The sequence below is a fragment of the Strix uralensis genome, chromosome 1, assembly GCF_047716275.1.
Source record: "Strix uralensis isolate ZFMK-TIS-50842 chromosome 1, bStrUra1, whole genome shotgun sequence".
Classification (NCBI taxonomy): domain Eukaryota; kingdom Metazoa; phylum Chordata; class Aves; order Strigiformes; family Strigidae; genus Strix; species Strix uralensis.
This window is the reverse complement of record NC_133972.1, coordinates 172,651,353-172,668,988: the sequence shown is the minus strand read 5'-3', so window position 1 is coordinate 172,668,988 and position 17,636 is coordinate 172,651,353. Positions and strand designations below refer to the sequence as shown.

Below are 17,636 nucleotides of genomic sequence, written 5' to 3'. Positions count from 1 at the left end.
GAGAGAGCAAGGGCTGACACAGACTGACACATCACTGCTAAAATTGTGATTATTTCAACCAAAAAACAAATGGGTCCATGAGAGTAAAGAGAAACCCACAGAACTCACCCATCATTTTCGTCCCACAGGATACAGGTCTGGTTGGTGGTTCCCTGCCAGGAGAGAAGAAAGGGAAAAATGAAGCAAATCAATGCCGTGCTGTTTATTGGGTATTAGGAGCAACTAGAATGAAATAGGCAGGTCCTGTGGAACAGCTTCTGCTACTCTAGACATGGTGTGTCTTTGATATACCACATGGGCAGTCGCAGAGCTCAGTCCTCGGAATAGCTTCTTTCACCCTTGGCTTAAAAAACAAGAATAAAATGGGCCTCAGTTTGTTCTGCATCAACACCACTGTAGAAGGATTTGACTCGGCATCTTTCCTGACTCAACCTACTGACGTTCTTCCTTTTTCCTCTTCTCACACAGAATCCTTTTGCTGCTCTCTTCTGGAAAGTGGATCAAATACAGCATGTGCTTCTGTGGGACATGGTGCTCAGAAGAGCCACAGCCTTGCAGGAGATGGTCAGGTGTGTTTAAAGCCCCCTGGAAGAAGTTTACCACTGACTCCAACTGCAGCTCTCTTAGACTACTTTGGAAAATCCTTCCAGGAAAGTCCAAAGCAAAGACATAACAGATCTCATAGTCATGTTGCAGAGCCTCAGGAGGACATCTGAAACCCACAACAAGAACAGGCATTGGGGTATGTAAATGTCCATCACATATATCTGTTTAGATTTGAACAGGGGAACCTGGAGGGAATCTTTGATCACCTTTTAAAGCACTGATCACAACAGCAATAATCATGTCTCCAGTTGTATCTGAGGACTGCAAAGAACATTGCAAATATTAATGGAAACAACATTTCCCCTCCCTCTTTCCCTCCTCAGGGAAGATGGTTGTTATAGCCCATTTTTTAGTGAGTGCACGTCATCTCCCATGATCACGCCCGCAATGAAATGGTGTGAATTTGGGACAAGTATGCCCATGTTCCCTGTGAAAGCAATGCTGTCACCCTCCTCCTGCACTGGCAATGCCTGAGCAAGGAGCACAGAGCAGGCAAGATTTGCAGGGCTGACCCATAGAATGCATCCTTGGCAGTGAGCAACAACAGGACATCAACACCAACCTCAGGGTGGTAGTCAAGTGCCTCGGCAGCCTGTGTTAAAGGAGATTGAAGGGTCCTGCATTGGCAAAAAATCTCAGGAGCCCAGCAAAACCACCTCCTTCCTTGCACCAACACGTTCCTGCTATGCAGAAGCAAACTCAGCTGCGGAGTGGTGCAGGTTCCCAGGAAAGACTTACGTTGTACAGGTGGGAGAATTCAATTTCCAAAGGGGTGAGGAGAGACCGGGGAAATGGCTTCACAGTCACGGAGATGATTTTGGAGTTCAGAACAGTGCTGTTCCTGGGAAGAAGAGGGGAAAGAGACATTTTAAAGAGGACTGAGGGACTTCTGCAGAGCAGTGAATCCCAATGCATTTGTCATTGGTGGTACAAGGTTCAGTGTGCACAGTGCAGAAGGAGTTGGCCCTGTTAAAATACCAGAAAAGACACTTGCTGCTGATGGAGCCCATCCACAGCCCTTTGAGCTCCCCTCACAGCCACTCTATATTTATGCCTCCAAGAATCAGACCATTTTTTGAACCACATAGACACCTAAAGCCATTGGACTTAAAGGCTGTATCTTTCCCAGGAATAAAATGTCTGACATTTTCTGTCCCTGACATGAGGAAACAGAGCTCATTTCATGTGCTTTGAAAAAAGGCTGACTTAATCTGCACCGCAGTGTTAGATGGGGGCATGGTTGCCTTTAACATCATATCCATGGGGCAGCACTTGATCCTCTCTGGTTCACTGCTAGAGGCACTGGCATGTATCTCCATTCTCTGAGGATCAAAAGCAAATGGAAGGAGGCCAGACCTTTCATGTGGGTGTCTAAATATCTGTGCCCAGACAAATACTCTAATAAATCTGGCAGCCCTAGGAGATTTGGCTGTTGGGAGAGACAGTAAGGGAGGAGATATCTCCCATACCTGTGCTCCTGCCCCCTGGAAAGCCAAACCCTTTGCAGACACTTCCTTGAACACTGAACATCTAAATACACAGGGGTCCCTGGTGTTTCTGTAGCAGAGAAAGACTTGGTTAAATAAGCAAAAGGTCCCCAAAACCAGCGGTTGAAAATGCTGCTTCTCTTAAGTTTACCATGAAGGAATCAGTACTACACTGGTAGCCCAGCATCAGGCTGCTCCCAGCCCTTCTGGCACCCACAGACAAGGGAAATCTTTCCCTATCCAAATCTCTACCAAATCTCTAGGCACTGGCAAAATCTTTCACCTTTCTTTCTGGGTCTTATCTTCCTTTTACAGAAGAATTACACGGAAAAGATTTGCACTTGCTTAACAGCAACTGGGTTAAAAAGAAAAAAAACGACAAAAAACAAACTTGGAATTGTCCACAGATGTGTAAGTGGATGCTCAGAAAGTCACTATTCCACCAACAACAAAGGGAAAACCAACATTGTTTTAGCAGGGTAAAGAAAAAAATAAAACACATTTTCCTTAAAAAAAATAAAAAAAGAAAAAAGAAAGAATAAATAAAGCACAAATATCAGTCTACAAAGGAGAGTAAAGAGTGAAGTCAATGGGAGTAAATACCAGGTCTAAGCTTGGAAATGTAGGCAGTTGTAGATAAGCTAAAAAGAGGAGCTGCCAAAAGGTAAACACCAGCGCATGTCTTCATTAGTAGCTGTGTCTGTAAGGGTCAGTTCTTGGTTCAGTGCTGTTGAATATTTGCATGAACAACCTCGATGACACAGAAACATCCTTTTGAAGGCTGCGGACCAGGTGAGAATTGATGCGATAAACAAAAGCAGAAGAAACATTTGATTGTTCAGCGTGGCAAGTCGTTAGCACACAGGAGTTACTCATGTGCAGACTGTGAAGGTTGCTTAATGGCCAAATAGCCACAGCCCGACCAGAAGTTATCCCAGTGCATCCAAGAGCTGGGAAGTACATCTGAGCTCGGAGAGTGCAAGGTCTGCACGCAGAGCTACAGGTTCTGCGACCCAAAATGTACCTGGGGAGATTGACTTCAGGGCAAAGAGCTGTGACAGAAAGGACAGAAGTGACCTTGTGCAGGAACAAGGAGATAAAGTAAATATCTTCTCTCTGCACCCTTCCTTGTCAGGGTGAGGATGCCACTGTACTGTTGCGTTCAGTTCCACTTTGAGATGGGGAGACGGTGGTGAGATTTTCAAATGAAAGACACAAAATTGATCCAGGTGCTAGAAAACCAGACAAAAGCTTTCTGTTGAAAGTCATGTCTGACAGTTTGTTGCATGTGGGGGATTTTTCAGTCGCCCACCAGAAGGCCCAGTGCCTGGAAGTGAAAGTCAGATAAATTCAGCCTTAAAATAAGAGACAGGCTCCTAGCAGAGAAGGTAATTAAGCATCTGAGCAGCTTGTCGGGGGAGGCAAGGGACTCAGCATCATGGGGAATCTTTCAGGAAGAAGATGAGTAGTCTTTCCTAAAAACATGCTGCAACCCAGCTTCTGGGAAGAAAACAAAGCACATGAAGATCTGGCTTGGACAGGAGGTCAGATGAGCTCAGAGGGCTCCTGCATGGCCATAAAGAGTGTGCAAACAGCTGTAAACATGCTGTTTGGTACATGGGGCTGTCAGGTGCCAGGCTGTTGATTCTCCAACTGCTGACCGTGTTCTCTGCAGCAGTCCCCAGCTGGGACCAAGCGCTGCTCACCTCCCTGGCTTGAAAAATCCAGTAACATGTGTATCCCATCTCAATTGTCACAGCTGCCCAGAACAGCAGGGCTCTCTGGATCTGAGGGGACGGAGCAGCGTGTGGCTCAGATAAGGAATTGCTGCTTGGAGGAGGTAAATTGGGACAATTAGGAACAGCTCAGCTGGTGCTGTTTGCTGGGTTAAATCCACATTTTTTTCTTTCAGGAAAAATCCCTCTGCATTGAAGCAATGTGGTCAAACCCAGGATCTGCGTCCTTATTGTTCGTGTGTACCCAGGAATAACTGCTCTCCTTTGTGATCAGAAATATTTTTACCCCATAAGTAGGTGATATACAGCTATGTGGTTATTTAAAGACATTCTTCTTTTTAAGGCTGTGTCCATTTGCACAGTGGTGAAGTAAGAGGTACCTCTTTGTTGCTGCTTCTTTTATTTTTATTTTATTTCCTTTGCCTCTCCACAGGTGATTCAGGACGCTGATTTTTTTTTTTTTTTTTAAAGAAGGACTGTCCTTTAATTAAAGAATGTCTTAAATCAGATCTCCTGCGGGAACGCTGTTCAGAGGCTGTGGCTGCTGCAGCTGCTGGTTATCAGAGCTCATTCATTGCTTGGCCAGAGAAAGCTGAAATACCGCTGGATCATTTGAGCCAATGATGTTTATTGCCCTTCTGATCTAATTCCCAGTGCTGTAATGGAAGATATTACAGAATACAGTTGGCTGGCTTGCTAATTCCTCTCTGCACTCACTTGGAGCTCTTTTGCCATTGCCAGTGCTAAATCTGTAGGTATTTAAATGATTATCGGTGAGGAGAGATGCCCTGGTGTTTATGGTAAATGTGCTCACGCTAATCAGTGCAGAACAGATTTAGAAGGTGCCTTAGGATGCTTAATTTACTGCCTCAGTACCAGCCTTGGAAAAAAAAAAGAGCAAGATAGCGAGAAAGGCAGAGGAGAGAAGAAAAGGAAAGGAAGTGCTGAACACAAAAGCTTCAGTGCCCGAGGCAGTTTGCAGTGGCCAGGAACATGGTAGACATGTGCAGCCAGGCGTGCTGCTACTCTCCTCTCTTCTACTGGAGCCTGTCTTCTGCTGTGATGCTCTCAGAGGGCTCAGTGTGGCTGGCAGCTTCCCGGTAGCTTGGGAGGATCAAGGCAGCTGAGCATCCCCCATCTGTCAAGCCCCCCAGTATCCCTGGAGACGAGGAGGGCAGGGTGAGAATCCATTCCTGGATGGCAAAGGGTGGCAGGCAGGGATGTGGTAGTGGCAACAGCACTGTGCCTCCCCTCGTATCTGGGGTACGCGGTGCTGCACATGGATGGAGAAAACCTTCCTGCCCCTCCAGCAAGCGATGTCTGCGATGCATCAGCCTGTCCCCACCTGAACATGCAGCACCAGTTGATGGGGGTCAAAACATTTGCACTGCTGAGTCAAAGTCTCATTGCACCCAATGGCCTTTGTTATTTCCCTGGAGGACCAGGGCTCTTCAGGCAGAAGGATCAGCAGGAAAGTCTGATGATTTCCCAGCTGCTCACCCTCCCCAGGCAGCCCCTCTTACCTCTGGAGGGAGAGGATGTTGCCCACGTTCCGGTACAGCACGGTCCCCACCACGAAGACGGAGGAGTCGTCTGTCTCTGCAGGACACCAAAGGAAAGGGAAGAAGACAACAGCACTGAGACAATCGGGATGTCAGCTGTCCCCATGAGACCCAAGTGCAGGATTAGGCCTCGCATGGAGGGGTTTCAATGTCGGCATCACTATGGTGGGATGCAGTCCTTGCTGTCACTTCACCAGGTCTCCATTGGTCCCAAGGAAGGGCTCAGTGCCTTTGGGGTGACCCAGCACCTCAGGCGTCTGCCCTCACGTAAGGCTCACTCATTCCAAATGACCAGCCTGGTGCTCCCCCACTCAGGAATCCCACTAATCTCTCTGACAGCACCACAGTGGACAAATCTGCAGGGCAGAAGGGTCTCTTGCAGCCACCCAGAGGCATTCAGACCTGTCTGTAGCTATCAAGCCATCAAGCCATCAGAGACAAGAACTGCAGTCAGACCAACAAGGGCAGAAGAGAAGGGGAGATATCCCACTGTGCCTGGACTGATCCCACAACTCATGCACTGCCCTGGGAGACCGTGGGGGTCGTGGTCCCAGATGAGCCTCTGAATCATTTGTGTGACCTCTGGGCACATCATTTGACCTCCTCTTCTGCCTCGTGATGCCCAGCTGGAAAAAAAGCAAGAAGTTCCCTGGAAAAAGCACAAGAGGCAGAGGCATCCCTGTGGGTTAATTTTCAGAGGAAGAAAAAGCGAGTGGCTGGGTGAAAACCAATGTTGAGGAAGCCTGGGGAAAAACCCTGAGGTGGGGCTTCTCTGATGTCTTGTACTGAGGTTGAACTTATGTCACACCTGTCCCATCAGTGCAGGGCAGACACAACTCTGCATGTCTATCTTCCTCTTTGTCAAATTAGGCTCAAGTGGGATAGCTGGTGAAAACATAACTAGGAGAGACTGACAGACAGGCTTGCAGAGCAATTGCATAAGCCTTGCTTCTTTAGGAAATCCGGCACAGCCTTTTGGCCTTTCCCATGAATCCCTATGCAAACAAGGATCCTGCTGCCTTCAAAGAGAGTTTTCCCTCTTTGTGCTCAGAGGAGGCAGTGCGGCATTTACAGAAGCAATTTGTGCTCCTCTGAGACTGTGAGCAAGCAAAACCCTAAGCCCCACAGGCTGCGTTATCACAGCACCCTCCCAAGAAGGCAAAGGATCCTGGTTGTATTAGAGGTGGAACTTGTCTCTTTTGGTCTGGGACAGATCTTTAATAATGCAGCTGCCCATCAATCCTGGTATACAAAAATTAAATCCTCTGGTGTGCTACCCATCTGGAACAGCACTGTGTTTTGGTCATGTAACATCTCCCCAGCAACAGTGTCTCACCAGCAGCATTGACACAGCCTGCAGCCCAAGAGGCACGTCACCCAACTAAATAAATTAGTGTTGACCCACTGAAATCAACTGTGTAAGGTCAGTTCCCAGCAGTGAGGGAGTCTGGGTTTGGTCTCACTAAGCTGCCTATCTCCATCACTTTGCTCAGGATAGTTGCCCCTATTTTCTGCAACCAAAGAAAGTGGAGGATCAAAACTAACAGAGGTGTATCTCCATCCTTAATCACTGAGTAAACCCTCAAAAAGATACCACCAGCACAGGATGCTAAAAAAGCAGAGGCAGAAAAGCAGTGCATTGTACTCAGGAAACCACAGAGAAGTGAAGACTGATGGGAAGTTAGTTCTTCAGGGTAGATGTCACCTTTCATTTCCACAGTGACTACTGCTTGAGAGCCCTACATCAGCTTTGTGTGAGGATGCTTCTAATAGAAATCTGGAAAACACCACCATGGGGAAGTGGATGAGGCCTCTAGGACAGCCCTCAGCCCCAAAGCAAGATCAGCTCTGCCTATGACTGGTGACAGTAGTCTGTCCAACAAATCATCAAAGATTTCCAAAACTGAAGGCTCCGCAACCTCCTCAAACAAGCTGTAATAACCCTCCCAACATACTCCAACTTCTCTCAGGAAGATAATGCTGTCTTCAAAGTACAACAAAACACAAGGAGTGCTAGACATGATCCTTGCTCTGCCAATGACTCACTGTTTACCCTTGGGGGTGTCACTTAACGTTTCTTGGCCTCAGATTCCCCAAGTAGAAAGAAATGATGGCTGCATTCTTTCCATCCCCCATAGGGAAGTCCATGACAAGAGGTCCTGGTATGACAAGAAGAGGCCAAAGGTCTTCTGACAACAGCTCACAGTCTCCGGCCTCTGTCCCAAGGAGGGCAGCACAGCTTGATGCAGCAGCCAGCAGCTTGCTCTCTCAAAGCCAGTAGTGCTACACACAGCACCAGGGCATCTAGAAGGAAAACCCAACTTTTCCTAGCAATAGGCCTAACTTAAGCTACTGCTTTTGAAAACTCAGGGATCAATCCTGCCAAACGCTAAGGCTCTCTGCCAGAAGATGACGACCTTAAGTGCGTTGGTTCCTGGGACTCGCATCCCGGTAAAGGCTGGATGCTCCAGCAGAGCATTCCAGAACCCTTCAGGTTTCCTTTCAGATCTCCTTTCAGATCTGGCAGTGAGGCCAGCTTGGCTGATGCACCCAGCGCTGCCACGTCCCCACTGTGGCTCATATCCATGCCCTGCTGTAGATCCAGTGACCTCAGTGATAAATGCCTATGGATCTCATTTCTGAGGCCAGGAAATTTCACACAACTGCCATAAAACCATGATCTAGCAAAGCTTGTCCATGCAAGAGACCCACACCCATCAGCTGATCAGCCTGACGTGCTGAGCTCCAGCTGCTTACCCTTAGATGGTTTTATCAGGGCTGGATTCAGGCCTGGAGGGCATCTACAACATTATTTGCCTACATGGTCGTGGTGATAGGTGGCAGAACCATGTTCCTCTTGGACCTGCCTTTCTTGAGCTGATTAACCACTCTTATATGGGACCCACAGAGGCAACTACCATTCACTAGCCTTAATGTCAACCCAGCTTGTTCAGGGAGGCATGAGAGACTCATTTCAGCACCCAACATGGCCTGCAGAGGATTGCAGACTCAGCTCAGCACCCACATGCATCAGTGACAGAGTGACCCAGAAAACACAGGGATTTTTCCATTCCTTCCCAGAAGAAGCCTTGGAGGAAACAATCGTCAATGCAATGGTGCCCTGAGTTTTTGTGTCAACTCCTGCTCTTCTCTAAATATGCTGCTTATTTAGAAGATATACATCCAAATCCAGGCACTAAGCCTGCCCCTGAACTTTGCAAAGAGTTTAGGTTTGACACTTAGTCAAGCCATATCTGAATGCCTTATTTGCACTCAGCAATGCTTTTGGTGACCAAGATTTTGTGAGCAAGTCCACATGAGCTGGAAGAAGAATTTGAAGAGCTGCCAAATGGAATGAACCTCTTTTAGAAAATGAAGAAGAAATTTTCTTTTGGAGTGCTGCTTACCTGCCAGCCCTGAAGACAGGATGCTCTTGGAGACAGTGACCTTGTCCTCCGAGTTCTTGGCCCAGTCCACCATGCCCCTCCAGCCTTTCATGGGGAAGGTGATGTCAGTGGCTGCATTAGCAGGCAGTTTGTGAATGCCGAGGACTAGAGGGAAGCAAGAAATAAAACCAGTAAGCAAAACCAGCCTCGATAAATTCATATGTGCTGAAAAACCCATTGGAGGCAATAGTGGGAAATCAGATAGCAGAACAATTGAGGTTGGTTCTTGAAAGTTATAAGAGTGATGCTATCTTCAGGTAATGTCTATGCATGAAAGAAGATGACACTAAGTGTTGGGGATCATGCTTCTGTTCACTGAAAAAGACCTGCCCACACTAAACCTGGCAAAAGAAAGGTCTGTCTACTTCAGTGTCCTGTCTCCAGGAGTGGCCAGTAGCAGCTGCTAAGAAGTGTGAGAAAGAACAGACCAAGACATCTCTTGGTCTGTCCTCCCAGCTTCCAGCAATCAGCAGGACTTCCTCAGTTAGTGGCTGTATCCAGATCATCAACTTTAACAGCCACCAATGGACCTCTCCTTTGTGCATTTTCCTAATCCCATCATGAACCCATCTGTAGTTTTTGGCTTCTGCAACATCCTCTGGCAACAAGTTCCATGCCGTGATTGTGCATACAGCATAAATCAAATACTGCCTGCTGTTTGCTTGCTGCCTGATCACTTCATTGGCTGCTGTGCCGCTCTTGTGTTAAAAAAAATAAAAGGAAGCAACTAATTCTGCCCAGTTCGTCATCTGTTCTCCATTCATGGTTCTATCGATATCTCTCAGATCTCTCCGTGGACATCTCTTCTTCACACTGAAGTCCTAACTTATTTGGAGAAAAGCGACCCCATATTTATGGTTATCCATGTCTTTTCCCCAGACCTTTTAATGTTCCACCACCTGATACCTTCCCTCCTTCTCTGCCCACAGCCCAGGTTATACGTATTGCACAGTAATTACAGCTTCCTGGGGTTTCTACCCAACATGGGGAGTGCAAATCAACTCACCCAGATTGTCCGTCACTTGGTAGGAATCCCGGAAATCTTTCATGCGAAAGCCAATGACATCAATGAAATCCTCCACAAGCCTGAACAACTCCTTGGCATTTGGCCCTATCTGCAGAGAGAGGGAGAATATTTAGTAGCACAGATACTAATGAGCACATCATGAGTTTCTCTGAGGTGAAAGGTTTCTGTTCTCACACATGTACTCGAAGCATACGCTGGATATAATGGAGTATTATGGAGCTGTGAAGAATGAGGACTGAGAAATCCTAAAAGGAAGACTAGAAAAATAAAAAGAAAGGGGAAAGAAATAATAATATGACATTCAGATTGATAAAACTTAGGGTGGAGGGCAACATCTCAAAGAAAAACAAATGGAAATATCTGAGACTCTCTGGAGCAGAAGATAACGTACCCATTTCCTTTCCTTCCCTAGGATTACCTCTACTACCAACAGCCCCATCTGTGAGAGATAAATTAGTTCTGCTGTTCATTATGGTCCTGTTCCTGCAGTTAATGGAAGAAGAGAAACACTCGAGGACAGACTCTTAGTGCCCAAGATTTAATGTAGCTCCACTTGCTTTCCAAGCCCGTTGACTGGAGTGTTTGGCCCAGCCTAGCTGTCAACAAGCCAGAGGCATTTGCAACTGCACATCCAGACACATCATGCCAGAGAATGAAGATGTGTTCAAGTTGATGTATTGAAGCTTTGCCCTTTGTCAACTTCTGAAAGCCTTTCCCAAGCTTTAGACTTCCCTGACACTCAGCTGTTGTGATACTTGGCCTGAGAAATGTATCTGGGCTACTTCTGATAGTATATATATGTTACCTACTGAGAGGAAGCCCACCAAACATTACCTCCACCAGAATAGTTAATTTTGCTATCACTCCACTGAGAGCAGCCGCACTAAAGGACCTCCATGGTCTCATGTTGGATCCCAGGCACCAGATCACATAATCATATCCAGAAAAACATCATGGTCTGGTTTTGTGCTTTCCTGTTTTGCTGACAGGATCTCACTCTCCAAATAACCAAGTTGATTCTTCCTGGGCCTGGGCTGTCTTGGAGCTGTCTCTTTTTTTTTTTCCTTCCTGTTGTTTCCCTGATGATAAAGATATTGTCAATAACTCATTTTTGCCTGTTTTTTGCTAGGCTAACACAAGGCTGTTCAACAACAGCTAGTTTTCGAGTGACAGATTTCATAAAAGATAATCCACTTGAAATGGGCTGTGCTGTCTACCTGTCTTTTCCTCAAAGCACATTTGCCTACAGGGACTTAGCAAATACCACGAGAGGCTGAAAAAAAAAGCAATTCAGCTTTTTACATCTCTTCTCCTTTTCTACTACTTTCACAGCATTTTCATTTCTCGCCATAATCCAGACGTCCTGAGGTGGCTGAGCAGAGCCGAAGGGACAGCTGGGGACAAGCAGGACAGCAGGATGGGATGGAGGCAGGAGGAAGGCTGAGCTGTCACGTGTACGGGCAAGGAGCACAGGGGTGGCCATGCGTGTCTCTCTCTCTGTCTATCCAAAGGAAGCTTGGTAAGACTAAAACTGTACCAGGATCAGATCAAAAAGTCCTGCCAGTACAGCAGGTGCACACATAAGGAGAAGTGAGTGAGGAAGCTATTTTTAGCAGTATACTTTTATATTCTATTACAGATATAAATCACAAGGTCAAACTAACTCCTGGCTACACTGGCCGTTGTCTCTCAAGCTTTTGTCATATAATGGCCAACATTATCTCCTCAAAAAACATTTCTAAATACTTTTCTGGGTTTTATTTTTTATTTTCCTTGAACTGCATCTCTGCCTGGGGGGGCACAGGGCACTGGAATATGAGACTACGATGAAGTTGAGTTTACTTTTAATGAACAAATTGTGAGCCAAAGAACTAGTTTTAAAAGAACGGGTTAATCTTGCGAAACACGGGGTGTGAGTTTGGTCCAGCAGCTTTGAGGGAGAAGGACAGAGACTGCTGAAAGCTTTGTTGTCATCCAGTTCATGAAGGTTTCTGTGTCCTAAAGTCATGGTGTTGGGTTGTCATCTCGATTCCCACTAAAATATACACCAGACTAACATTGTCCCCATGATAGTCCCACTTCTCATGTAGGTTACGGTGATGCTGGCAGCAGGCTGGGCTGTATCTATAGATGCAAAGGGCAGAATGTGCAGGGAAAGCCACTGAGAACGAATTGCCACAGAGAGTAAGCTGCAGCTGTTTTTAAGGGGATCAACAGGGTTTCCCTGTCATCATGACAACTTGACAGTCTCCTCTGCTCTGCGCTGAAAAATGCACATGCACCTGTAGGTTTGAAACTGAGTATTTGGTCACACAGTCACAGAACGGTTGAGTTTGGAAGGGACCTCAGAGGTCATCTGGTCCAACCTGCCTGCTCAACAGGGCCACCTAGAGCCAATTGCACAGGACCATGTCCAGATGGTCCTCTATCCTACCTGGAGCCAGACCATGTCATACTCTTCCAAATGCAATGGGAAAACATGAGATCTCAGGGAGAAAAGAGAAGGACAGGTTCACAAAGCTGCCTAGCTCCTGGTGGAGTTCCTGTTGCATGAAGGAAGTGAATTCAGGTCCCTGTCTCACATTCTGGATGACCAAAAATTGTGCCAGCACCTGCTGTTAAGAGTTTTACCCAGAGGACTTTGCTGGTTGGTGTAAATATAACTGGACTCTGGGGTTTCTTTTTTGTGCTGGGTGACTTTTTCTTAACTTTTTGGTATTTCCAGACCTCTATGAAGAATTCTGCAGCAGCATCAGGTGGATAAAAAGGAGCTGCCATGTTCTGACCCATACCTGTGGGTAATCTCCCCCAGGACTGATCTCTCACAAAGGCTGAGTTACATTCCGTGTAGAGGTTATTTTGCAAGCTGAGCTAGCATTTGTGTTCCAACATGCAATACTAAAGAATGAAAGTGGAAGGAACGAGCTTTATCATGGGCCCATCTACCAGACCGGCTGGTCTGAGGCAGAGCTATTTCACAGCTGTAGTGAGATGACAGCATCGAGCAGCCCAAGGGCTCACCAAGGGAATGGCAAAGGGACATGGAATAGGTCTGACACAAGTCCAAGCAGAAAGTTCAACTGAGGCAGAAAAGACAAGAGCTAAATAAGGCACAGATAGAAAAGCAAACATCTTCCCCCAATACCTGAGAGTTTAGTTATAGTATTATTCAGCAGGATCCCCAAACTTGAGAGGAGACAAATAAAATAAAATATAACTGCACCCTTGCCCAGCTCATGCTGAGCAGAACCAGAAGCTCAGCTGGGCAAAGCCCAGCTCTGAACTATGAAAATCCTGCTTGTCCTTCATCTTTTCAGCTAGGAACTCAAACCCATGTAATCCTGCTTCTTTATCTTGACATGAGGAAAGAGTGGAATTAGAGCAAGCCAGTAAGGTTATCAATTCCAAAGCAAGCCTGACCTCTGAGAGCTAGCCAAAATTTGGTATTCACCACCAGTCTTTCACTGTTCTTCATGCAGAGACTCTGGCTTAGAGCTGAGATCCTGTGGCTTACTGAGTTACTCCATAAATATGACTCAGCCTGGCACTAAGCTCACCCGCACGACCAGTTGCATGAATCAGCTGATTAGCAGTCAACTCTGAAGCTGACCAAAACTGACTGTGTCTGAGTTGTCTGTCTCTTTGATCATAAGGATTTATCTAAGGAGAACAGCACTGGTGGATGGAGATATTTTGTGGTCTGTGGCTAAAACAGTTATATGTAGCACACAACACATCGTAGGCAAGAAGAGCTAGGAGGTCATGTAGACACTTGGAAATTCCCTTTGGCATGGTTTAAGCCTATGCTGAAAGCCTGTTTTGTTTCAGGAAAGGTGCTGAAGGTTCATACCAGCTGAGCTTCCTCCCATTTGTCCCGGTTTTCCTCTGATAAAAGATTGCTGATGATCTGGACGAAGTTCTGGACAAGGGAGACAAAAGAGAAAAAAAGAGGTGGTTAGCTAAACATAGCCCAGGCTAGGAAGGACACAGTGAAGTGCGAGAAGCATGTGAGAAGCAGCCACATTCTAAGAGGGTTCTCACAGTCCCATCCCTAAAGGGTCCCACAGCATTTCACAGGCCTTGGCTCCCAAGGGTGTTAATGGCAAAACAGGTTGTAATAAGGCCTTTTTCCCAAGGCCTTCACTTTGACTACTGTATCTGCTAAGGCATTGTACTGGGAATTTGTCTTGTGTCCATTACTGAAGGTTTTTAAGAACAGATTAGGTAGATGTCTGACAGAAACTGTTTAAAACTAGATGATTTTGCCTTAAATAAAAACCTTCCTATCCTATTATCTATTTCTGTTATTTCCAGCATAGGGAAACCTTATGAAACTCTTTAGCCTGCAACCAGGCAAGAGAAGCAGTGATTGATCAAGAGGGTGCTATGCATGGTAGTATCTTTGCAGCACACTATGAGAAGGAAGGAGATAAGATATTTCAAAATCATTGATTTTTTTCTCTAGTTTTACCACCCGTTGCAGATCCTGGAGGATCAGTTTAATGTTTCAAGTCATGGGGTAATGACCTGTCCCAAGGGTATATCTTGTAGCCATTTTGCATGCAACTGCTGAAAGTAAAACCCCGAGATGAGAAGCCATCAGGACATTCTCCCATGTCAACATCCAGGTACCAAATACTACAGAATCATCTTACCTCTAGTCATTAGACTGAAATCCCTTCCAGATAATGTTCTCATATCAATTAGACACCACAGGAAAGTGCTATCAGGTTGAAAGAGTTCAAAGTGACTTTGGTTTTCAAGTTCTTACTTTATGAACCAGGGGAAACCTTGAAAGCAGAGTTTATTAACACACAAAGACACTTTACTTGGGCAGAAAATACTCTAGGTTTTCATCAGCATTGTATCTGCTACAAAGGAGGTAATCAAACCTTGAGCCCTGTGCATGCACACGTACTGGTAACCTAGCCTTGGCCTCCAGGATATGCATCTCAACTCACCTGCACATCCCCAGAAGTTGGGCTATGATAAGCCCTACGGAAGATCTCTGTCATGTTCCTGAGTACATCGATGGTGGACAGCAAGTCCCCACTGTAGCTGGTCCCATCCTGGGAGATTTCCACAAGGTTTTGGAGCACTTCTGACAGCCCATCTCCCATCAACCCACGCTGAGCTTTGGCAAGATGTTCCCTGGTCTGAGAAATGGAAAGAAACATGACAAACACTTGACACTGGACAGTCAAAGTCAAGTTAATGAGCTCAGTGAGGGAATTGCTGGGGGAAGGTTTTTGACCTTCCTTGTAATTTGGAGTGCAGATTATGTGACAATCTTCGCTGGCCTGAGAGCCTGTGATATTTTAAAAATGGTAGGAGAGCAGAAGTGAAAATTTCTGTATGCCTACAAAGGAAATGTTCCGTGTAGGTTCAGAAGAGATTATTCTGCTGCAAAAACTATTCTGTTTGTAACCCAAGGCCAGCTAACAGAAGAATTTTGCCCCAAAACCTTGTTTTCTTATAACCAATTTGGAACTATTTTAGGACAGACTGTACCTTGTCCTGAACAGGAGAGGGCAGTTCTCATAAAGGCAATGCCATTTTAAGGCAAGCCACAGGAGACAGCAGAAACTCATCACAACAATGAACTTAAGACTAACTAAAAGTAAGTGGTTTATTTAGAAGTGATATAGTCACAATGATTCTTACTGATAATGTGTCATGAAAGACCTGGTAGGACCTAGATTCTGCCAAGCTAGATATTAAAATATGCAGTAAGGAACCATTCCTTGTTCATGGAGTGCCCATGTATCACAAGTTAAGCAGACAAAAAGAATAAGAGAAAAGCAGGGCAGAGTTGGCATCTCCCTTTCACATGGAAATGATGCTTTCCTTCTTTTTTGTAGCTATAGCAGTGTAGCAAGCATTTGGGGGGATCCCAAACCTGCTGAGTTGAGAAGTCATTCTGCCTTACCATCATCTGTATGTTCCTGTAATCAATAGAAACACACTTGATGTATGTTGGAGGCTCCCAATAAGCTATGCCTTCTTCATCTAAAATGCATCTTCGAAGGATCAATCCTGGAAGAGGAAAGAAACAAATATGGGTGTGAGGACAGGTAGATGAAAAACAAAACACCTTCATGGACGTCACCCAGACTGGTCAATGTATCCATTTAGGCACATCTACCAGCACAAAGGGCAGCAGGGACATCTGCAGATGCCTGAACAACATATGCAAGCACATGGGAGAGATTATTTTTATTTCCTCCTCCTGCATTTTCTTATTGAGGGACAGACAGCAAAGAGAAGTGGGAATGAAAACAAAACCTAACAAATTGGACATACCTAGTCAAGGTGAAAGAAGGTTTCTTCTGCCCTAGGGGGCAGCTTTCTTCCTGTCTCAGGAAGTCCCACAAACCTCCCTGGGTGACATGGTCTGGTACTGGCAACTAAACCAGCCACAGTGGCTTGTACTGCTCACACAGTCTCAAGAAGAATAAATAACCAACAGCACCATCTTTGCATCAGCTGAAAAACTCTGAAAGCTGTTTGCAGTCCTCCCCCAGGCCTTTCCTTAGGTTCAGTCTACAGTGAGTTTTGCAGTGGTAATCACATGTCTTTACGATGCAGAGGAACAGACATATCAGTGAGGAGGAAGGGGATAGGAATGACCTTGCCCAAGACATTGGGTATTTGGAGTCTCTGAGGAGCAGGCTTTGCTGGGTCCACAATCCCATCGCTACTGCTAAATGGTTCAGCAACCTTTCTATGGATACAGCCCTTCTTCTAGGCTAGCATTTGGGTTGACACTGACTGTTCCAGGCTGTGTGAGTCAAAGAGCGCTGCAGGGTTTGTCTGTATCTGACATCCTCACTCAAAATAAAACCTTTACATTCATTATTGACACTGCTGCCCTCATTTCTGTTCCTGCCTGGGAGTGAGGAATATCCAGCTAGGGACAAGCTCCACCACCAGCATGTCTCCTGGAGCCTTCTCTGCACTGCTTTCCACTCCTTGAGGAACAAGTGGCCACAGTCACAGCAGATAACACCTGGATCCCCAGATCCTATCACTTCATGCCACCATGATCAGACTGTCAACTTGAGCACCTGAAAATACGTTTAGAGACCTGCTATGGCTTCTCAGAAGGAGAGAAAGGCACGTAAGTGTGAGTGGGCAATGCAGCTCAGATTTCCTACTTTCAATTACTAGCTTCTTTTATGAGCAATGAAGAGAAGTATAACACCCAAGTCTAGAGGACTCTAATAAAGCTCTACCTGCTTCTGCAGAGCTATTTGTAGATAATAGGGAAAACATGCCACATTAACCCTTAATTGCAAAGCTGACCCAGGACTAAGCAGTAGGTGGATGAGAGACCACTTCAGATTCTCCAGTATGGACCAAGGCTTTGTTGTTAAAGAATGAAGGACCACAGAAACCCAGAGAGAGTTAATCTAGCTCTGAAAGAAGGGAGGGAAGCCCATTTGCTTGTCCTGTCCTCCCACAACCAGGCTCTCCTCATCTAGGAGGAAAAGATGAAAGACACCTTGATGGTGGGCCAGCTCCCTGTCCAGGGTATGTAGTCATCCTTACCAGTGGCATTGCGAGGACATCGGACAGCTGCAGCATCCCCAGCGGGCGTCTCTTTCCAAACCACAGAGGCAAGGCTTTCCTCATCACAGATTTCGTGGGGCTCTGCAAGGAAGGAAAATCTCCATTGGTAAAGCCTCCTCCTCAGGAGGGACATGGAAAAGGGAATGGAAAGAGGAAACAAGGGAGCATGGTCTGGAAGCAACAGCAGCGTGGCGTGAGCC

The 17,636-nt window shown here is 46.0% G+C and overlaps 1 protein-coding gene across 5 annotated transcripts in view; it reads right to left on the bottom strand.

Moving 5' to 3' along the window:
* The window catches only part of ADGRB1 (adhesion G protein-coupled receptor B1), a 283,323-nt gene that overhangs the window by 116,264 nt on the left and 149,423 nt on the right, over nucleotides 1-17,636 (bottom strand). For all 5 annotated transcript variants that reach the window (XM_074888977.1, XM_074888979.1, XM_074888990.1 and 2 more), the window contains exons 9-17: nucleotides 17,416-17,517; nucleotides 15,794-15,900; nucleotides 14,826-15,020; nucleotides 13,715-13,783; nucleotides 9,844-9,952; nucleotides 8,799-8,942; nucleotides 5,353-5,428; nucleotides 1,345-1,447; nucleotides 109-152 (exon numbers count right to left, since the gene is read on the bottom strand). In XM_074888977.1, the coding sequence (XP_074745078.1) occupies nucleotides 109-152; nucleotides 1,345-1,447; nucleotides 5,353-5,428; nucleotides 8,799-8,942; nucleotides 9,844-9,952; nucleotides 13,715-13,783; nucleotides 14,826-15,020; nucleotides 15,794-15,900; nucleotides 17,416-17,517 (949 nt within the window). The remainder of the gene's footprint in view (nucleotides 1-108; nucleotides 153-1,344; nucleotides 1,448-5,352; nucleotides 5,429-8,798; nucleotides 8,943-9,843; nucleotides 9,953-13,714; nucleotides 13,784-14,825; nucleotides 15,021-15,793; nucleotides 15,901-17,415; nucleotides 17,518-17,636) is intronic.